Source organism: Wyeomyia smithii, chromosome 3, assembly GCF_029784165.1.
Source record: "Wyeomyia smithii strain HCP4-BCI-WySm-NY-G18 chromosome 3, ASM2978416v1, whole genome shotgun sequence".
NCBI classification, from domain to species: Eukaryota; Metazoa; Arthropoda; class Insecta; order Diptera; family Culicidae; genus Wyeomyia; species Wyeomyia smithii.
The window spans coordinates 71,342,714-71,367,052 of NC_073696.1; the positions used below are offsets into that span (position 1 = coordinate 71,342,714).

The window sequence follows — 24,339 nt, forward strand, 5'->3', positions numbered from 1 at the left end:
CACTCGCTGCATTTGTATTGATGCAACGATCTGGTTCATTTTGGCTCCCTTCATCCACACATAATCAGAATCTCAATCGTCAACCTCAAATGTCCAATTAGAAACACTTTCGTTTCGTCCCCCAGTATTTACTTGAAATGGAAATATGCAATACTGTCTGACCAGAGTTGCCGCAGTTGCGAATATTGTTCTGGATGGGCACGAGTTTTGTATATTCAAACAGGTCCAAATGAGTTTCTATGAACGAATGATTATGTGCTGTAAATAGCTTGCAAGAAAGCGAATGTTTTTATTTTTCTCTAACGCAGTTTACAGATTGTGATGTCATTTTAAGGCCCATTTCAAGTCATTGGAATCATCAAAGATTGCATACTTTATGACGGGGAAAATGTTGCTTGGCAGCTCTTGTCATATTTTTTCGCTACTCCGTATGCATACAACGAGCGAACTAATACACGCCCACCGGATGAATTGGAGATTGAAAAAACTTGTAACATGTGCAACACATGCGACGGTGTGTGATTTTTTTTGACTTGAGGTGGAAAGGGAGCATTTTTCGACAGAAAAAACGTTGCATGTGGTGGAAACGACCATTATTAGATAGTCGTACTCTCATAACACGTGCTAAATATATGACAGTATGTGTTGTTACTTGACTGGGGAAGAATTTTATTGCTTTTTAAGTAATGGATTTGTTACCTAAAAGGTAATTTGGCGCTATTGCTTCTAAAGTAATAAGGAAAAGTTTTGCGTGTAGAAGCCAGGGAAGAAAAAAGGTAAATTTTAGTTGCACAGTGTCACGCAGATACGGAAGAATAATGGTCAGAAGAGAGTAGCGAATAAAATTTATGAGATGGTCAAAACTGAAGAAAAATAATGAGATGAGATCGAAAAACGAAACAAGAAGTTAATGGAAAAAGACTAGGTAGACAATTAGGTTAGAACTTCCACAAATTAAACAATAAAAAAATATTATGGATACTAAGGAATTAGACAAATATCAGGAAAGATCAAGCAGATGTAACAAAAAATGCGTCGATTATGTGAAGAAAACTGCAACAATTAGGAGAATAATACGAGCAGAATATGAGCATGAGAAGAACGAATAAAAAACTGTAAGGAGAATATGAAAAGAACAGTAAGAATATCTCGAACAGGTAACTAGATAGAGATGAAGAGGAAATAAAGTGAAACTGTGAGCAATATGAGAAGGTAATAAGTAATCAATAAGTAAAACAATACAATGGAAAACGAGCTAAGAAGGAGAAAGAGAAGATAATGAGGAAAAATAGAAATATGTAGAATTAATCGAGAATGACAGAAGATTGAAAAGAGAAAGAGAAAATATATGATTAGAGAATAAGAACTGCTGAAAGAGATTAGGAAACAATGGGAAGAGGAATATATACATATATAGTGCTGGAGATTTAAGATAAAATAAGAAGAGCACGAGAAAAGAATGAACAGAAAATGATGAGGAGATGAGAATATGGGAGAAGAAATAAAAAAAATAGAATGGAACATGAAGAAGAAATGTGTAAATGTTTTTTTTGTTTATTTGTTTATTATTATGGTAGCGTAAGGTAAACCTTTTTATACTGCTACCTCCGAATGTCACTTTTTGTACATTATTTATCTTATACTACTTCTATCTTATTTTAACATTCAATTTCACTATATTTAAGGACGGTTCCAAAATTCTAGACCCCATTTTAAAAACTGCTTCCGATGTCGAAGGTTTGATACCAGTTGGTAAGGAGTTCCAATTTACCTCACCCCGAACGAAAAATTAATTTGAGTAGTTGCTTGTGTTGTTGCGTGGGATAATCATATTTTGGAGACGGCGCCCTTGAGACGGTAATAGCTTTTGAAAGAGCACTGGCGGTGACCGTGATGAAATATAAGCTTCCATAAGAACAAGCGAGAACGATAAGCATAAAAATGCTCAAGAGAACAGCCAATCAGGTTTTTTTTGCAGCTGGCTGACATGTGCGTAGCGTCCTAGTCCGTATACGAACCGTACACAGCTATTGAGTGCAACACATAGTCAAATGGTGAAGACAGAATTTAAAAAAAAGAATAGAACGAAAACATATAGGAAAAAACTGTCATTAAGATGAAAAAGGAATTATCACAAAAAACAATCGTAGAGAATATGACCAAACGAGAAGATGATGTAAAGATAACGAGAAAAAAATTAAATCAAAACAAATGGAGAATGACAACAATAAGATAATCATTCTGTGCCGAACACGCATCAGTATCGGACGTGTGATCGGTGATCGCTCCGATAGAATATAAAACAAAAGACGTGTTAACAAGTGTTGGCATTGTTTGCCTGGTCGAGTGAAATAAATCCGGGTTCAAGGTCGCGCCTTTGTGCAACTGTTTCGCATCGTGACTACCAGCTGGTGCGTAAGCCGATTTGGCTGCTGGCTGAATTGTGCTACAGCAGTGGACGAGACACAAAAGAGGAAAAAGAAGAAGCCATCAGTTGACAGTGAGTTGTATCGCTGTGTGGAGTGATCTCACACCTGGCTCGCTGCTGGTGGCTGTTTGGTGCTGCTGTATTGGTGCTGCTGGCTGTAAAAAGGTACGTGCTCTTGTCGGCGCTAGTGCGCTAGACTTAGCGGGATGGATGTAGGTCCCTCGCCTCCCGCGCCACCATCCCCGAACCCCTCTGACCCTGACCCTTCTGTTACCCCCTCCCCTGTTCATTCTTCAGTCTCCCTCACCCCAGGCTTTACCCAGACGGAACCCAGGGCAGCTATACTGTCTATTTTCGGCCAAAGGCGGGACCGAAATCGAAACAGTTGAACCTCTTGCAGATTTCTAAAGACCTGACGAAGGAGTACAAGGGCGTGACCGAAATTTCCAAGGTCCGGCCTAACAAGCTCCGTGTCGTGGTCAGTAACCTGAAAGAGGCCAACGATATAGCTTGCTCTGAGCTCTTCACACGCGAGTATCGCGTTTACATACCCGCACGAGACGTGGAGATCGACGGTGTCATAACCGATTCGAGTCTGTCCGTCGAGTGTATACTGAAAAGTGCCAAAGGGTGCTTTAAGAACAAAACCTGTCCCGATGTAAAGGTGCTCGACTGCAAGCAATTGCGGTCAGCATCGATCATCGGTGGCAAAACAGTATACACCCCGTCAAACTCGTTTCGAGTTACGTTCGCCGGGTCAGCGCTACCAAGCCACGTCTCGATCCACCGGGTTCGTCTCCCTGTGCGATTATATGTGCCTCGCGTCATGAACTGCCTGAATTGTAAGCAGTTAGGCCACACCGCCGCCTACTGCTGCAATAAGGCACGTTGTGGCAAGTGTGGGGAGAATCATGCGGATGATTCCTGCAGTAAAAATGCTGAAAAATGCATTCACTGTGGGGAGAGTCAGCATGAGCTCTCGACATGTGCGGTGTACATGCAGCGCAGGGATAGAATAAAGAGGTCTCTCAAAGAGCGTTCGAAGCGTTCTTACGCTGAGATGCTGAAGAAGACCGTTACCACTTCTCCCATTACATCAAACCCTTATGATCTGTTGTCCTCTGATGAAACCGATTCTGACGATTCACCAGCGGGAACATCTTACGCCAATCCTGGGGAGTCTAGGAAGAGGAAAAATATTTCCTCTCCTAAACTTCCCAGAAAAGGTCCTAAGATTTCTCAAAGTGAAATGAAAGTTACAAGCAAACCAAACAGTGCTGCGGAAAAACCGAAGCAAACTCCTCCTGGGCTTGCAAATTTGAAGTCCCAGAAGGAGTTCCCAGCACTGCCAGGAACATCTAAAACCCCAGTTGTTCCTTTTGCACATCCAGTTGATGAAACAAACTCTGGATTAGTGAAATTTTCTGACATTGTGGACTGGATTTTTGAAACTTTCAATGTACCCGATGCAATTAAAATTTTTCTTACAGCATTTCTCCCAACAGTTAGATCATTTTTGAAGCAGTTGACTGCCCAATGGCCCCTCCTTGCAGCGATTGTATCCTTCGATGCCTAATTCAACTGCGTATATGAAGGATTCTATCTCTGTCTTACAGTGGAATTGTAGAAGTATTTTACCAAAAATTGATTCGTTTAAAGTTTTGATAAATAAAAACAAATGCGATGCATTTTCCCTTTGTGAAACATGGCTTACTTCAAATATTGATCTCAACTTCCATGATTTTAATATTATTCGCCTTGATCGAGACACCCCATATGGAGGAGTACTTTTAGGGATTAAAAAGTGCTATTCTTTCTATCGTATTAACCTCCCCTCGATTCCAGGCATCGAAGTTGTCGCATGTCAAATGACAATACAAGGTAAAGAGCTTTGTATTGCCTTAATATATATTCCTCCCAGAGCACAGGTTGGGCAACGGCTGCTCTTTGATTTAATAGAACTTCTTCCCTCGCCACGTTTGATTTTGGGAGACTTCAACTCTCATGGCGTGGCTTGGGGTTCCCCTTACAATGATAACCGCTCCTCTTTTATCTATAACCTTTGCGATGACTTCGACATGACTATTTTAAACAACGGTGAAATGACACGTATCCCGAAACCTCCAGCGCGCCCAAGCGCTTTGGATCTATCCTTATGTTCGACGTCGCTACGGTTGGATTGCACATGGAAGGTAATCCTCGATCCTCAAGGTAGCGACCATTTGCCTATTGTTATTTCAATTAATAACGGGTCAACTCGCATGCGACCAGTTGACATTCCGTATGACCCTACACGGAATGTCGATTGGAAGTTATACGAGGAAATGATTTCAAAAGCGGTCGATTCGATTCAACATCATCCACCACTTGAAGAATACAGCCTCCTCGCGGGCTTGATTCTCGACGCCGCGTTGCAAGCCCAAACGAAGAAATATCCCGGCGTAACGATTAAAGAACGGCATCCCACTCCGTGGTGGGACCAAGAGTGCTCCGTTGTCTACACGCAAAGATCCGACGCGTCTTTGGCCTACTAGAAGGGAGGTATACCTGGCGACTATTTACGGTATTCGGAGCTTGATACCAAGCTTAAAAGCTTGGCTAAAGCAAAGAAACGCGGATATTGGCGTCGGTTCGTGAACTAGACGTCGAGGGAGACATCGATGAGCACTCTTTGGAACACAGCCCGAAGAATGCGGAATCGCGTAACGGTCAACGAAAGCGAGGAGTCTTCAAGTAGGTGGATATTTGATTTTGCCAGGAAAGTATGTCCGGACTCTGTTCCTGAGCAAAATATTGTTCGTGATGCGTCTCCGGGGCACGACGCGATAGAATCACCTTTTACGATGGCAGAATTTTCAGTTGCCCTCCTGTCCTGTAAAAATGACGCGCCTGGGTTAGATAGAATCAAATTCAACTTGTTGAAGAATCTACCCGGCAATGCCAAGAGGCGCTTGTTGAACTTGTTCAATAAGTTCCTGGAGCAAAACATTGTACTGCAGGATTGGAGGCAAGTGAAGGTGATCGCCATCCAAAAACCAGCGAAACCAGCTTCTGATCACAACTCTTATAGGCCGATTGCAATGCTATCCTGTATCCGGAAATTGATGGAAAAAATGATACTCCGTCGTTTAGACCATTGGGTCGAATCAAATGGCCTACTATCGGATACTCAATTTGGCTTCCGCCGTGCCAAAGGGACGAATGATTGTCTTGCGCTGCTTTCAACAGATATTCAGCTGGCGTATGCTCGCAAAGAACAAATGGCGTCTGCGTTCTTGGACATTAAGGGGGCTTTTGATTCCGTTTCTATTGACATTCTTTCGGGCAAACTTCACCGACAAGGATTTTCTCCAATTTTAAACAATTTTTTGCACAATTTGTTGTCCGAAAAGCACATGCAATTTACGCACGGCGATTTGGCAACTTTTCGCATTAGCTACATGGGTCTTCCCCAGGGCTCATGTTTAAGCCCCCTTCTTTACAACTTTTATGTAAATGACGTCGACGAATGTCTGGAAAATTCATGCACGATAAGACAACTTGCAGACGACAGTGTAATCTCTGTTACAGGAGCCAAAGCTGCCGATTTGCAAGGACCATTGCAAGATACCTTGGACAATTTGTCTGCTTGGGCTTTACAGCTAGGTATCGAATTCTCTCCGCAGAAGACTGAGATAGTAGTTTTTTCTAGGAAGCATGAACCTGCTCAGCTTCAAACACAATTAATGGGTGAAACGATTTCTCAGGTTTTGGTACACAAATATCTTGGTATCTGGTTCGACTCTAAAGGCACCTGGGGTTGTCACGTGAGGTATCTGATGAAAAAATGTCAACAAAGAGTGAATTTTCTTCGTACAATAACCGGACAATGGTGGGGAGCCCATTTAGGAGACCTTATAACGATATTGTCTGTTATTGAGTACGGGTGTTTCTGCTTCCGCTCCGCAGCAAACACACATTTGATCAAACTGGAGCGAATACAATATCGTTGTTTGCGTATCGCCTTAGGTTGCATGCAGTCGACCCATACGATGAGTTTGGAGGTCTTAGCTGGAGTACTACCATTAAAAAACCGCTTCTGGAGCCTGTCTTCTCGTATTCTTATCAAATGTGAGGTCTTGAACCGTCCCGTGATTGAAAATTTGAAAGGTTAATCGAACTTAATTCTCAAACCCGTTTTATGACATTGTATTTCCATCACATGTCCCAAAATATTAACCCTTCTTCGAATATTCCAAATCGTGTCGACTTATCAAATACTTCTGATTCTACTAAGTTTTTCGATACATCCATGATAGAAGAAACTCGTGGAATCCCGGATCATTTACGCGTGCAGCAGATCCCCAAATTTTTTTCCAATAAATATCGAAACATCAACTGCAACAATATGTTCTACACTGACGGATCACTTCTTGATGGGTCCACTGGCTTTGGTATTTTCAATAACAATTTAACCGTCTCCCATAAGCTTCTGCTTATCCTGCTTCTGTTTACGTCGCAGAATTGGCTGCAATTCAGTACACCCTAGGGATTATCGAAAAAATGCCCACGGACCATTATTTCATCTTTACGGACAGTCTCAGTTCTATTGAGGCTCTCCGATCGATGAAAGATGTTAAGCACTCTCCGTATTTCCTGGGGAAAATGCGGGAACATCTGAGTGCTTTATCCGAAAAATCTACTCAGATTACCTTAGCGTGGGTCCCTTCTCACTGCTCGATACCGGGCAATGAGAAAGCGGACTCTTTGGCTAAGGTGGGCGCAACAAACGGTGATATTTATGAAAGACCAATTGCTTTTAATGAATTTTTCGCACTAGTACGTCAGAATACGATCATCAGTTGGCAAAATGCTTGGACCAGAGGGGAATTGGGAAGGTGGTTACATTCCATAATCCCCAAAGTATCGACGAACCCGTGGTTCAAGGGGTTGGATGTAGCTCGGGATTTCATTTGCGTGATGTCCCGGCTTATGTCCAATCACTATAGATTTGACGCGCATCTCCGTCGTGTTGGGCTCGGGGAGAGTGGTATCTGTGCCTGTGATGAGGGTTATCACGACATAGAGCATGTGGTTTGGTCATGCTCTGTACACCGTGACGCCAGGTCTAGATTAATAGCTTCCCTGCAGGCCGAAGGTAGGCAGCCGGCTGTTCCTGTTCGTGATGTCTTGGCGAGCCGTGACCTATCCTACATGTCCCTTATATACGTTTTCCTGAAATCCATCCACGCCTCAGTTTAATCCTATTCCCTTCCGCCTACATCCAACCAAATGACAAGAACACGTTAAGACCCCGGATCCGGAAACAGCAATCAGACCCGCACGATACTCTCAGGTCCCGAGGGAGACAACCCAATATGCCAGTCAGTAATATCTTGGCCCAGCAGCGGAACATATTCAATAGGATGCTTACCTATGGCGATAGAAAACCATCAAACAACAAATCAGTGCTTTTAATGCAAAACATTCTAGCTTTAAGTTAGATTTAGTTTCAGCTCGTAGTCGGCAGCGAGGATAAAAAATTTGCTTTTAGTTATTAAGATACTTTAGAAAGTAAGCTACCAGATATAATTGGCGCCGTTAAACATTAAATTGTATTTGTGCCGTGCCAAATAAATTATAGATGAAGAAAAAAAAACAATAAGAGAATGACATGATGAAGAACCACATGGGAAGAGAAGAGCAAATGATGACAACGGAAGAACAAGAGTATATAAAATAACTTCTAGAAAAATGACAAGAGAATGATAGGAACGAAAAACAAGTGAATTCAAAGAAATCGAGAAAATAAAGAAGAAAACGATATGAAGAAAAAGGCTAGAGTATAACAAAGAAGTAAAAACAATATGATACGCGAATAGAAAAAATGCGATAAGAAAATATAAAAAAAAATGGGAAGTAAAGGAGAAGAGGATGAAAATAGAAAAAGAAGAGTATGTGAAGAGAAAAGAACAGAACGATAGGAAATTGAAAAGAGAAAAATAGGAAAAGAGAATAAAAAGACAATGAGACAAGAATGAGAAGAAAAAGAGAATAAATGTGAGACGAATGAGAAAAGATAAGAATATGAATAGCAGATAAAATGAAAATAAAAGGCAAAAAAAAGAAAACGAGCAGAAACCGAAAATTTATTGATTAAAAGAGAAAAAAAAGATATAAGAATGAAAATAAAATGAGGAGAAAACTAGAAGAATATGAGAAGAAAACGAGATACGAATGAGAAGAGACTAAGTAAAGAATGAGAAAAAAGTAAGCAGAAGATTAAGAAACAATAAGAAGAAAATTAAAAGTATATAGAAAGTAAATGCGAAGAAAACGAGAAAAAAATGAGTGAAAATAAGAAAAGAAAAAAAAGGAAATGAGGAGAAAATAAAAAAAATGAGAAGAATAAAAAGAATTTGAGAAAAAAATAAAACAAAATGAAAAAGAAATAAGAAGAAAATGAGAAGCATATGAGAAGCATATGAGAAAAATATGAGAAACAAATGAGAAGAGACTGAGTTGAGAATGAGAAGATAATGAGCAGAGGATGAAAAAGCAACATAATAAAACAATAAGATATAATTTAAATAAGAACTAAATAAGAAGAAAACGAGAGTGACTTAGGTAAAAATGAGTAAAGAATGAGATTAAAATAGAAAAAAATGAGAAGAACACATGAGAAGAGAATGAGAGAAACGTGGGAAAAAATGAAAATAAAATGATGGAAAATCAAACAAAAAAATAGAAGTAACTGGGAAGAATATAAGCAGCAGACGAAAAAATGATTGAGTGAAAATGAGAAGAGAATGAAATGATAACGAAAAAAGAATATAATGACAATGAGAACCAAAATCAAAGGAAAATGAGAACAAAATCAAAAGAAAAAGAGACAAACTTGAGAAGAGACTAAGTAAAGAATAAGAAGACAATAAGCAGAAGATGAAAAAAATAATGGAAAGAGAATGAAAATGGAATAAGAAGTATAAGAGCAGAAAACAAAAATAAATTGAGTAAAAGTGAAAAGAGAATGAGAAGAGAATGGAGAGAAAATGAGAAAAAAATGGGAAGAAAATAAGAAAAAAAAGAAATGAAAAAATGGAATGAAAATGAGGAGAAAATGAAAAGTGAATAAAAAGAAAGTAAGATAAAAAAGAAGTGAGAATAAAATGAGAATAGAATAACACAATAAGACAAGATATGGGCAAAACATGTGAACGAACTGAGAAAAAATAGGAAGAAAATGTGAAAAAATATGAGAAGCAAATAGAAAAAATCAGGAAGGAAATAAGGAAAAATAAAAGAAAATGGCTAGAAAACGAGAAAAAATGACAAGAAGAGAATGAAAAGGTAAAAATAAGAAGAAAACGAGAAGGAAATGAGAGAAATATGACAGAAAAATGAGAAGAAATAAGAAGAGAACGAAAAGAAAATTACAGCAAGAAAATGAGGAGAGGAAACAGAGTATGATAAAAAAATGAGAAAAGAATGAGAAAACCATGAAAAGGGAAATGAGGAAAAATAGAAAGAAAATGAGAGTGAAAGGAGAAAATATAAGAAATGAATGAGAAAAAAGGAAGAAAATAATGGCAAAAAAAAAAGAGAACGCAATGAGAAAAAAATGGGAAGGAAATGAAAAAAAAATGAGGAGAAAATGGGAAAAAATGGGAAGGATAAATGAGAAGAAAACGTTAAGAATATGTGAAGCAAATGAGGAGAAAATAAGACAAAATGAGAAGGAAATAGGAAGAAAACGAGACGGAAATGAGAATAGAATTAGAAAACAATGAAAAAAATATGAAAAAATAATGAGGAAAGGATATTAGAAAGAAAAATAAATAAAGAAAAATAAATGCGATGAAAATCTGAAAAAAAGAGGAGACAATCAGGAGAAAATGATGTGAAAATAAGAAGAAAATGGGGCGAAAATACGATAAAACGAAAAAAAAAATGAGAAGAAAAAGAAAAAAAATCATGAGAACAATATGAGCAGAAACGAAAAATAAATTGAGCAAAAATGAGAATAGAATGAAATGACAACGAAAAAAGAATAAAAAAATCAGAAAAAAAAATCAAGAGAAAATGAGAACAAAATCAAAACAAAACTAGAAGGACTTGAGGAGTTACTCAGTGGAGAATGAGAAGATAATGAGCAGAATAAAATAAAAATTATATAAGAAGTAAAAGAGATGAAAACAAGAATTAGTTGAGTGAAATTATATAGAGAATGAGAAGATAATGGGATGAAAATTAACAGAAAAAAAAATGGAATGAAAATGAGGAGAATATGAGAATGAATAAAAAGGAAACGAGAAAAAATAAGAAGAAAATAAGTTGAAAAAAAAAAGAAAATGCGGAGATAATGAGAAGAAAATACATAGAAAATGAGAAGAAAAGAAGTGTGAAGAAAATGAGAAAACAACAAGAAGGAAGCGAGAAGAAAATGAGAAGAGAATTACAATAAACGAAAAAGATAATGGCAAGAAAATGAGAACGGAACAAGAGAAAAAAGAAGAAAATGCGAAAAATATGAGAAGAAAATGCAAAAAATTTAAACGTAATAAGAAATATGTGATAAGCGAATGAGAAGAAAATGACAAGCAGGAAATGAAAAGGAAAAATTACGAAGAACACGAAAAGAAAACGAGAAGGAAATGAGAATAATATGAGCAAAAAATGAGAAATGAATGAGAAGAAAATAAGGAGAGAATGAAAAGGAAATTACAACAAAAAAAACGAGAAGAAGATGAAAAGAAATAATAAGAAATGAATAGGAAATGAGAAACATATGAAATGAGAAAGAGTATGATGAAGGAATGAGAAAAAAAGACAGAAAAATTAAGAAAACAATGACAAAAAATAAAAGGGAAAGGAGATGAAAATAGAAAGAAAATGAAAAGAGAATGAGAAGGAAATTAAAGAAAAATGAGAAAAAATGAGAAAAAAGGAGAATATAATGGTAAGAAAATGATAACGTAATGAGAAAAATTAGAGAAGGAAATGAAAAACAAATGACAAGAAAATGGGAAAAATGGGAAGGATTGAGAAGAAAATGAGAAGAAAACGAGAATGATATGAGAAGAAAATGACGAGAAAATAAGAAATAAATGGGAAGGAAATAGATAGAATATGAGAATAGAATTAGTAAACACTGAGAAAAATATGAAAAGAGAATGAGAAAAGGATATGAGAAAAATAAAAAAAGTGAAGGAAATGCGATGAAAATGAGAAAAAAGAGGAGACAATCAGGTGAAAATGAGGCAAAAATTAGAAGAATGTGACAAGAAGAGAATGAGAAGAAAATGAGAAGTAAACAAGAAAAAAATTAGAAGAAAATGAAATAAATTGAGAAGAGAAAGAGGAAAAATGAGAAAAAAAGAAGGATATGACAAAAAAAATTAATGAATATGAGAGAAAAATGAAAATTAGAAGAAAACGAAAAATAATACAAGATGAAAGTGAGAAAAGGATGAGAAGAAAATGAGAAGAAAAAGAATGTGATAAAAAAATCATAATAGAATGTGAAGAAAGTGAAAAAAAAATCAGAAGAAAATGAGCGGAAAATGAGAAAGAAAGAGAAGACAATGAAAAGTGAATTAGAATAAAACGAGAAGAAATGAGGAGAAAACGCGAAGAAAATGAGAGACGAATTAGAACCGACTAAGTATAGAATGAATGAATGATAATGAAGAAACAGTGAAAAGAAAGTGAAAACTAAATAAGAGAAAATAGGAAGTGAACGAGAATTTTGTGAGTAATATGAGAAGAGAATGGGGAGGAAATGAAAAGAAAAGCTGAAGAAATTGAAAATAAAATGAGACGATGATGAGAAAAACATTAGTGAAAAAATGGAAATAAAAACGAGCGACACGAATGAAAAAGGAAAAACGAATCAAAAGATAATGAGAAGAGTACACGAAGTTAATGAGAAGGAAAAAAGAACAAAATAAAGGAAAACGAAAAGAAAATAAGAAAAGAGTGAGAAGCAATAGCATGAGCATGATTGACCACCCTCAGTTGCTACTCCATTATTACCAGATCAGCTAGATGATGATGCTTGGGACTAACATGCACCCTCAATGTGTAAAAATGGTTGATCTTAATCCTAATATTAGGCAGTTCTAGCGCCGGCCGCATCCGAATGCAGTTCAATGAAGGAGTGTGTATAAGAATGTGTTGACGTAATACTTGCTTTATTGGAAGTCAAGAACACAGCATAGTATGGATAGAGAATCAGAGAATTTGAAAGAATGTATATATAAGAATTGAGAGTAAAATCAGGGAAAAACAGAAGTTTATTCTGTAAACTGTACAAAAAGAATCGCTATCCAAAAAGAAGTAATGAACAAAACGAGAGTTCGAATAATTGTTAAGGATTAGGAGACTACGCTGCGAATAAGAAACTGATAAGGAATAAATAAAGGTAGTTGCTGTGTATTTGAATGAAATGAGAAGAAAAATAAAAGAGAATATGAAAACGAAAGAAGAATATTATAAAAATGCAGACAAGGTAAATGAAATTTAGTAGGTGTGCGATTCTACGAGTACACTATTGCGCTATATTTTTCACCATCTGTGGATCCATTTCTCATTTTTTCAATAAAATTTTAAAAAAAGTTATCTTTTTAAGTTTTGTTGATTAGCAGTAGTCATTCATCCATTATTTCGTAATGCTGATTATCGTTGAACAGCGAACATATTCCAACGTGGTTTAATGATTAGAAAGTCTGTAAATGTTACATTTGTGAAATGTATGATAAATACAGAAAACGTCCTGTTAAGTATCTAGATATATACCTGTTGAACCTGTTCTAAATACTTTATTTGGCAGATAGTTTGGGTTTTGAGGGAAACAAAGACATGATATGCAAATGCCGCGTACCATTTTGTTCAGTGTAACATGTAACTTACATGATGTAAGCAATATCCATTTGAACAGTTGGACTTGGACAATCTGGATATAAGAATTTTTCGTAATATATATCAAAAACCACTATTGAACCAGTTATCAATGTATATTTATCCGTTAGCAAAAATCTGTTATCCAATCTGTAATTTAGGCATCAGAAACTCAAACATCACTTTACGTATGCATTAAAGATTATATTACAATAATGGAGAGGACGCTCGCAAAAAATCAATGTCCAAATGACTGTCGTTTTACATATGAGTACTAAATTGTTGAGAACATGTATACATCATTTTTCAAGCAACAATTCAGTGCTCACAACTCAGTCTTATTACATAGCAATAATTAATCATTCTTATTTTCCCCCATACGATTGTTCACTTCCAGAAACAACATCCATCATCTGGACGGCAACTGGGGCGGCCTGGCGGATTCGCTGCGCAGTTTACACATCTCCGGCAATTCCATCTCGGAGGTGTCCTTTTTCTCGCACGAGGACAGACGGCCGAACCACACGATGCCAACGTTTCAAGCGTCCTCTTCAATCATCAGCGCCAAGCAGCATCAACCGGTGCAACCACAGCCGCAGAACAAACCCTTCGCAAAGCTGAAAAAACTGGTCTGGCTTGATATTAGCTCGAACCGAATTGCGCACATAAGTCCGAATACCTTCCCGCGGTCGCTAGTGACCATCGATCTGTCCAAGAACATCCTCAGCCAGTTTCCAGCCGCGGTGCTAGAGCATCTGCACGACCTGCGAATTCTTTCGCTGAAGGATAATCTCATTTCGAAACTGGTGGGAGTCGAGCTTGGGGCGGTGAAGATTAAATTTGAAAAGTTAGATCTCAGCATTAATATGATCGATGAATTGCCTTCGGGGCTGTTTAATGGGACCGTTCGGGTGAAGGCGATTAATTTTGATAAAAATTTTATTCGCGCAATTCCGGCGGAGGCTTTTCGTGACTTGGGTGTTGTACATATGGTGCTGGCATTTAATTTTATCGAGACGATTGATGATGAAGCATTTGCCACGTTGGAAAATAGCCTGGAATATTTGGATTTGGAGCGAAACCAACTGCTGGTGATGCCGAGTGCGATTGATACCTTGAACCGACTGCGATATTTGTACCTAACCTCTAATGAACTGACGATGGTTGGCAAGCTTCCGGCGACGCTGAAGGTACTTTCGCTGAGCGGTAATAATTTTACCGCAATTCCGGTGGATGGATTGGTAAACTGCTCCGAGCTGTCGTACCTGAATATGGGCTACAATAAAATAGCGGAAATCGAGGAGAACGGTTTTGTTGGTTGGGGTTCCAATCTGCAAACTTTGCTGCTGAGGAACAATAAAATTACCAGCCTCAATTATGGTGCATTCAACGGACTGGAAACGATAAAGGAAATAAGCCTGAGCTTTAACGATATTCACTACGTGCATCCGAACGTATTTGATAACATTTCCGGTACATTGAAAATTTTAGAACTATCGTTTGGAATCTACCGGGAGGAATATCCGATGGACGCGTTAAGTGTGCTCACGGAGTTAATGTGGCTTGGGCTGGATAATAATAATCTGAAGCTCATACCTGATGAGGCTCTTTCATCACTCGGTCAACTGACGTACGTCAATTTTGCATTCAACCGAATCACCAGGCTGCCACGAACAGTGTTCCGTGCGGACATACACAAAAATCTCGTCGAAATTGATTTATCATTCAACCTGATCGAAACATTGCACACCAACACGTTCGACAATTTGGAGCTGATTCAAATCATAAATTTGTCCTCGAATAAAATAAAAACCATCGAGAAAAACAGTTTTTATGATTTGCCCTACCTAACGTACGTGGATCTGTCATTCAATGGTGTGCAAAATGTGAGTGAATGTGCGTTCAGCTTTCTGCCGGCTCTGCTCAGCGTTGACCTTATGTACAACGAATTGGGGTCATTTTCGCTGAAAATGTTCAAGCACGTTTCGAATGCTACCACCCCCATGAGGCTAAATATTAGCAACAATGCAATCGATAATTTCGATGGCGACGTCAATTCACTGCTGTACGTCTATTCACTGGATGCTAGCCATAATATGCTGCACGACACGGGGGCCTTCCGTGCGCTAGCCTATTCCCTTCGCATTCTCTACCTGAACTGGAACAATTTTAGCACGCTCGGCAATCACGCCTTCGGCGATTTACAGATACTGGAAATTCTCAATCTCGCCAACAACAATATATCGTCACTACGGCGACGCAGCTTTGCCGGGTTGGTGAACCTGCAGGAATTTGATTTAAGCGATAATAAGATTGAGGTCCTGCAGATAGAGCAATTTTCGCCACTGAAAAAGCTTCGATTGCTGAAGTTAAGCAATAATCGGCTACGAGCGGTACCCCGGGATGCGTTCCTCAACACACGAATCGAGTATCTGGATTTATCAAACAATCTATTCAGCGCTTGGCAAGCCACGGCTTTTGCAGATATTGGGTTTACACTGCGATCCATACAGTTTAGTAATAATCAGCTGGAGTTTCTCGATTCCTACATGTTCACCAGTACTCAGTTCTTGCTCGAGCTCAATCTCTCCAACAATCAAATAAAGCTAATCCCGGAGAGCACCTTCGCTAACCTTCACAATCTAACCATTTTGGATCTAAGCTGGAATCCGTTCATAACCATCAACTTCAAGGAACTCTTTTACAGTGTCCCTCGTTTACGAGTTCTGAATTTACAGCAAACGGGCCTTTACCGGCTTCCATCACTAATTCTACCACAGTTGGTTTCTCTTGACATCAGCCATAATCATGTACAGGACATAGACACGCTTGAGGAGCTCTACCACCTGCGGGAATTTTACGCAGACAACAATAAAATCAACAACCTTACCAACCTACTGCGAAATCTGCCGCAGTCACTACGAGTGCTGGACATCTCCCGCAATCCGATCCGCAAAATCTCGTTACATGACTTTGGTCAAACGCGACGCCTCGAAGAGCTGTACATCGAAGACGTCAAGATCTCCAACTCGGATATCTTCATCAAACTACACAACTTGAAAAAGCTGCGCATCAATTCGCAGCACAACTTCTCCGAACTGGTCTCCAAGCTGCGGGGACTCCAGGAGTTGTACGTCAACGTGTTCGAGGACCACATCGACGACGATGTTTTCACGGCCAAAATGCACACCCTAACGAAGCTGAATCTGGTGGAAATCACCGGACGGCGATTGGTGTCCATCCATCACAAGGCCTTCGTCGGGTTGGCCCGTAATCACGACCTGAAGCTGCGGATACGAAATACTCTGGTGAACGACCTGCCGCCGGGGATATTCTACGCGCTTAAGTACATCCCGAAGCTCAGCATCGATCTGTCGGATAACATGCTGGTGGCGCTGGCGCCCGACAGCTTCTATCCGAACGCCAGCTCGTGGGACGCGGTGGGGACACGCAGCGTGACCGCTGGCCTGGACGTCTCCAACAATCCGCTGCAGTGCGACTGCGGTCTGGTCTGGCTAGGCCACTGGCTGAGGCGGTGGCTGCGGGAGACCGCTCAGGTTAACCTGATACCGAAGGAGGAGATGCGGCAGATGATGCGGGTAAGTGCGTTTACTGTTTAATTGCTAAATGTCGAGCTATTTTAAAATGTAATGAATATCATTAGTCACCCTTTGTTTTCGAACGCTAATACCAACCCGAAGCAACCAGCTAGTTTGAAGTGCTACACATCAACTCTTTCAAAGAAGTTCAATGTTTCCAACTCTACTTCCTTGTTCCAACATCCAAAAGACACAATAATGTACAATGTAGTTGATTGAGAGCGGGGGCCTAGTGTGGTTGGTAACGTCTCCGCCAACCACGCTCGACGCCTGGGTTCGAATCCCACCGCCGACATAGGTGTCGATGGTTGTGAGGTGGCGTGATCCACTCACAACCAACCCAACTGGTCTAGATTTAATCCTAGCCGTCACCGGGAGATTTTCTGAGGCGAAAAATCTCTGGGATCACGCCTTCCATCGCATGAGGAAGTAAAGCCGTTGGCGCCGGTCCGTTAATAAACGGGTCGTGAGTTAGGGTCCTGGGTGTGAAGTCGCCTCCCTGGGCGTCGGTGATTGGCCACAACAGAGTGGCGGAAATAGACCGACGAGAAATAAGCGAGAATAATAAAAAAATATATATATAGTTGATTGTTTTTCTAAGTTCAATAGTCGTTGAACATTATGTCTTACAAATCCCTGAAAATACTGGCCTGCATTTTACCGGTTGATTGTTGTGTTTATGTGCACTTCGGATGACACTTACCAGGAAAAAAACACTCTGTCGACTACCGCCTGAACTCAAAAGTGTAAAAATGGTTCCATGTTTCCTCCGTTGTTACGAATCACCGCCGAAATTCTTTTCTTTTGCATTCATTTTTTGACGTTGACTAACGTCTATATCAAAGTTAGACGCCTGAATTTGAAAATCTAATAATTCAACCAGAGAAAACCAGGGAAGGAGGTCAGGTTTTGAGCGCTTTTATATCAGTCATTTCTTTTCAAAATTTCGAGGTTTTGGCATTAACCGATCAGAAATTCTTGTACGGTTAAATGTATGTAACAAAAATAACCTATTGTTTGAGATACACTATTGGAAAGTTGATAAATAACATCGATTGTCTAAATCATACCGAGCAACCAATCACCGCCTCTATTCACAAGCACAGTCGACACTAACGGATACAACGGATCTGACTTTATACGATTAACGATTTGTTGTTGTTGTTGTTGTTGTTGTTTACTCGAGGTCGCTGTCTGTTACTGATATTTTTTAGAGCTATGTTGTAACTTACGAACCAAAGACAAACTGGAAAGAACTTGTAATAAAGGCGGAGTCTTACAAGTACAAGACTCCGCCTTTATTTCAAGTTTCTTCCTGTCTCTGGTTCGTAATGCGAATGCACAAAATATTAATTTCATTTCATGTTGGCAGCCGACGGAGACGGACAGATAGAGCTCTCGCACACGCAGCATTATACCTAACACGTACAGTTTTGTGTTTTGGAAGACAATCGAATTCTTTTTTTTATCGGTTGCGTATTGTACATGCAGTTATTCTATACGTGGCGGATGAAGGCAGATAGCAGGCAAGCAACAGTATAACATCACGGTGTTGCGTGTTACTGCGCAAAGGATTTTGACACGCGCTTTGTTCATTCCATGACTGTACCGATACCACACGAACGTTGGATGCTGATCGTGACGGAGAAAGAAAAGCCGGGTTTTAATTTCTGGCTGTTCGCGCAGGGAGCGTTGAAACACCATTCTATCTGGCGGCTGTTATGGAGTTTTCGGTAGCTGCAGAATTATTGGAAGTGGCAGGCAATTCTACTAGAAAACGGGAGAACTAGAATCATCGGCGAATGGTTATCCGAAATAGTGATAATTGAACAAACTTGCCATTGTTGTTACTGTTGTGTTGTTAAGATTTTTCATCATGTGTAACAGACGGAAAACCGCAAATTTCAGCATTTGCAAGCCCGGAAAAATTCAACACGACACAATATATGTTATTCCGTTGCCTCTATGAGAGCTCTATCGGTCCGGCTCGACAGAATGTTCACAAGAAATTATTTTTGTACATCCGTGTTACGAAACTGAGAAAATCTGTAGGAACTGAAAAAAAAACGGAGCTTATCAAAAGATCGGTCTGAGCCAGAATGAATGAGATGTATTTTATTTACATTAGTATTACAACATACGAAACAAAATTTTTCGTACGTTGTAGAATGGTATAACTGGAAATAATTAAGTCACACCTCTTTTCCCAGTTATACCATTCCACAACGTTCGGAAAATTTGTTATGTCTGAGCGGATGTCGCGCGCTATCTGAACATGAAGCATTTAAGCGATAATTGAATGAAAATGTCAATTGCAGCAACCGGCCTTCTTCAAGGCTACTAAATGTATTTGGAAGAGCATAATGAATAGTTATTACTAAATTGCAACTGTGTTTTGATACTGCTAAAATGCACAGCAGTGTGATGTTCATTACGTATTGTTGATACTGTGCATAACAGGCGGTATATACGAAACAAATCCGATTTCAAACAGAAAAGTTCGGCAAGTTCTGCTCACGGTACTGAGTCCGTTTTAGAAAATTCGAAGAAGACGGTTATTGTTTGATATCACAGCAGAGTTGCGACCCTTATATCCGTCACGAGAACTAGAGCATTTTCTTCCTTCAAGCCGCGCAACACACACTACATGTTATATTGTTGCTTTTATTAGGCAACAATAGGTTGGCAGGCGGGATGAAACAATTTACTTGGAGCAGCAAACGTACGGCGATCTGAACTTTGCGGGAAGTAATAGTAGAACGTTTGTTGTAATGCGCCAAACGGGAAGAATCTGAAAATAGTTCTCCTTATAACGATGTTTGAACTGTTGTGACAAATTTCCTGGCCTCTTTGTCGCTTGTATCCGGTGCCATCTCAATGATGATACATTAGTTGTCAGGTACACGCGTTCACGCTCAAATTTCGCTTATATACCGACAAACTGTGAGCAGCGTAGTCCATACTCTTTTTCGTATTCCTAAATTCTATCACTTTCGCGGCGCCGCTTTTGTTATGGTGTAAGTCCTCGTTATGGTGTATTACGACATACGAAATAAAAATTTTCGAACTTTGTAGAATGGTATAACTGGAAATAATGAGGTCACACCTCTTTTCCCAGTTATACCATTCCACAACGTTCGAAAAATTTGTTATGTCAGAGCGGATATCGCGCGTTATCTGACCATGAAGCATTTATGCGATAATTAAATGAAAATTGCAATTGCAGCAACCGGTCTTTTTCAAGGCTACTAAATGTATTTGGAAGAGCATAATGAATGGTTATTACTAAACTTCAACTGTGGTTTGATGCTGCTGATAATGCACAGCAGTGTGATGTTTATTACGATTTGTTGATACTGCGATTCAATCCGATTTCAAACAGAAAAGTTCGGCACGTTCTGTTCACGGTGCTGAGTCTGGTTTAGAAAATTCACAACACTTTATTAGCAAGGATGTAACGTCTTGGAGAAGACGGTTATAGTTTGACATCACAGCAGAATTTCGACCGCTTCACACCATTAAATTGATTAACCCTAATCGAGTGTATTTCCAAAGCTATTGCAAAAATTTATTTACATAAGACAGGCTGTCGTAATTCTACGTTAACTTGCGGTCGTTATATTATAAACAACCTCTTCCACTTTTTTTAAATACATGAAGTTATATGCTGGACTGGAGCTATCCTAGTATGAGCTTTATCGATTGAATGTCAAACAATTTTTAAATTTAAAATTTTCGCTTGAATCGTTCTGGTCTCCAATTTCAGATAGTTTCGTTGAATTTGCTTTTTGCTTAGATAGGAAAATTTTACCCAATTCGCTAAATTAATTGATTGTCTTGGTAGTGCAAAAAAATGTTTGATTCGAATATGTATAAAATGACAGTGATTAAATAAGAGAGATCCATTCTTTTAATATATATTATTATTTATAACGTTTTAACGTCTCAGCATTCAGAAATGCACTGTTAGATAAAATTGCACCAAAGGCTGGAGTTGCAATTCCCTCTACTATTTGTTTTAATGGAATATAAGAATACCGTAGTCAACGTCGTGCGGTCGTATCTTGAATACCACCCTCCTACTATTTCTTCATGTAATCTCTTTTTTTTTAGCTCCTATGCTCTTTTATATCCTATAGCCAGCTATGATATACGCAGGGTTTTGGGGCGATCGCTCATTTTGAATGAATGAAATAATAAATTCGGTTCTTGCTCACTGTTTACAGCCAGATCTAACTGCGAATGATTTGGACCAGAGGTGCCAGATGTTTTCGAAAGATGTCTGCAACTACTCGAAATCCGGAAATTTTTCTTGGTATCTGAAAATAAAAACCTACCGTAATTTGAAAAAAAATGCGATCCACAGGCAAAAATTTGCACACAATTTGAGAAAGACTGCGCAAATATAAGGCTACGCTGGCAATAATCTACAGAAACTAGGAAAAAATTCATCTGCAGGTCAATAAAATCTGCACACGGATTCTGAAAATCTGCATTTTGCAACACTAATCTGGAATCCCTGATTCGGACAAGTAAACTTATTTTTGGAATCAACAACAATGCATTAAAAAAACTTGTGGATTATTTTCTTTCCTGCTTGATCTCCATGTGCGCTGGTTCGATTCAAATGGTGTGTTAATGTGTGTCGTTCTAAGAGAATCGAAGGTGAACTCTTATGGATGTAGTTGTGATATTGGCGCTCGCGAAAAAATAACACTGGAGGAAAGCACGGTGTCTCTGGTTGTTTTTATTTTTATAACAAAACAAAGCTTTACATAATATCAGATTTTTTGAAAAGGGTTAAGTGGGGTAAAAAAGACCCTTGAAAATTTGGAGCCGAAAATCAGCTGAAAGCAAATAAAATGTTGTGACTTTGATTACATTGATTTTTATTGATGATTGATCTGATAGATTTCTTCAAAAATCGACATTCTATCCTGTAAAAAAATATAAAATGGCGGTTGTTAAGAGTTGCTGTCGTGGTTTCATTATATGATATTTGCATTTCTCTTCAAAAAATGGTGATTATTACAGCTCTTTTTTGCTTGTCAACAAAACTGGACCCTGTATCTAAGCTATTCGTTTCATAGAGCAACTCAAGTGCTTTCATTTGATGTTATTAAAAAATGCGCCGTTTGAGTATTGACCGAGAAAATTTCATTATTCATACATGTTTTAAATCATAATTTAAACTCATTGTGTCAGGAGCGCCACTACGTTTTGTATCGATGTCCCCCAATCGAGCTTAAATTTCCAGGGTTTGTTCATATTTGAAATAATTTGTACATATAAGTTTTTTGGGAAAGGAGTTAGTGGGGTGAAATGCAGAGTGGGATTCAGGTCATGGGGCCTTTTTTCTTAAAAAAAAAAAAAAATAGTTGAAATGATTAACGCTTCGCTGGAAGATGACGAGCAAAACAAAAAAAGGTCTCCAACCTGTATTCACGTCTGATCTAGAACCAGGGGCCCCTCGTGTCGAATGGCCCGGGGCATTTGACCCTCCCCCCACTTAAATTCGGGCCTGGTGAAATGGCATTTTAACCTCTAATGTCCAGGTGCTGCTAAAATCATAATGTTACTGTAACTTTGAGTAGAATGCATCGATTTTTCTGCAATTCGGTATGCTTATTGTACTATTGAGAATGTTTGAAGTACTGGCTACTAGAGATGGTCGGGTTTGACTTTTTTCAAACCCGTACCCGATCCGTACCCGAATTTTGTTTTTCGGTTGAAACCCGAACCCGACCTGAACCCGAAACTTTTTTTCCGAACAAACCCGAACCCGAAAATTTTATTTTTGGGAGACCCGAACCCGAAGCTGTGAAACCCGAGCCCGACCCGGATTCGAGATTTTTTTTGAGGTCAATTTTTTAAACCAATTGGAGACTGGGATGTAATAGAGCTATAGCCTGCTATAGCCAGCAAATTAAATGTAGGTACAAAATGGAGTTGCGCTCCTTGTGTAACAGGTTCAAATGACCTTGTTATGAAAAAATCGCTTGTTTTTTAAACGGTGCACTTTTGATACGTCCATTAAAAGCCCTTGAGTTGATTTATAAAACGTATTGTTTAATTGTAAGACCTAGCTCTGATGACAAAACAAAACTCCAAAAATCACCATGTTTTTGAAGAAAAAAGTAAATATCTAATTATGTAACCTCGACAGCAACTTTCAATAACCGACATTGTATATTTTTAAGCGTACAAAAAGTTATAACTTTTTTTGTCTTTTCAGCAGTTTTTGGACTCAAAATTTTCAAGTCTTTTTTACCCCACATTACCCTTTTCAAAAAATCAAAGATTATGCCAAATATTGTTTCATTATATGAAAAAACAAAACTTGAAGGTTTCAATACTATCTGATCGGGCCCCCCAGCACCTAATAATAATTGATAAGTATAGCTCCCATTCCACCAGCTTCTTAATTACAAAAAAATTGTCTGAAAAAAAAATTGTTCTGGACCCGCCGATAGAACATTTCAATTTTAATAGCATATTAAAGGGGACACCTTAAGCTTTCGAATGATGAGTATAAGAGCGATACTAATTTTTTTCGGATAAGTTTCTTCTACCAGAGACACCGTGGAAAGTCTCAGATTGAAATGGTCTGTTTAAATTCTTTTGCTGTAAATTGAACTTTTGATTGAATCTCATTTTTGATAGAGAAAAGAACTTTTACTCGTATTGTGGGGGCCCCAAAAATGCGGAGGCCCGGGCCTCCTGGGCCCCCCTTAAATCCGGCTCTGTCCACGATTGACTACGGAGGGGGACGGAGTGTTTGAAATGATGAATTTTCTATCCAAATGGAATGTAAACGGATAAATAAGCCAATCGCATGGAAAGTGTATGATAAATCTCTTTTCATTCCTTTTGATTTTGTATTATTACTTTAGAACGTGCAATAAGGAGAACATAAGTGGAATAGGATACTTTCGTAGGTCAACAAGTACGTCTTATACCAAGTTCTCGTTATTTTAGTTCTATATGTGCTCATGTTGGCAGAGCTGTGGATCCACCATCCATGGACGATGTTAAGAAAGCAGTGAAAGAGCTGAGGAACTGCAAGACAACTGGTAGGGACGGCATTCCAGTTGAACTTTTAAAAATCGGAAGCGAACAGCTGTATCGTGCTTTACACCGGATCATGCTGAGAGTGTGGTTCGATGAAGAATTGCCCTGGAACTGGTTGAAGGTCTCATATGTCTGATCTACAAGAAATGCCACCGCCTGGACTGTAGTAATTATCGGTGCATAACCCTTTTTAACACCTTTTTACAACATTCCCCCCCGTATCCTGTTCCATAGACTGAGCCCGTTGTCGGAGACCTATGTTGGCGATTACCAATGTGGCGATAGGGCTCATCAATAACTCTACCAAAACGAAATACATCGTGGCTGGTAGAGAACATGGTAGTTCGACGGATGTTGGTGCTG

General features: G+C 38.8%; 1 protein-coding gene across 1 annotated transcript in view; it reads left to right on the forward strand.

Moving 5' to 3' along the window:
• Window positions 1-24,339, forward strand: part of LOC129726923 (chaoptin) — a 471,022-nt gene that overhangs the window by 423,466 nt on the left and 23,217 nt on the right. The window contains exon 6 of the mRNA XM_055684186.1: window positions 13,704-16,905. Coding sequence (XP_055540161.1) covers window positions 13,704-16,905 — 3,202 coding nt within the window. The remainder of the gene's footprint in view (window positions 1-13,703; window positions 16,906-24,339) is intronic.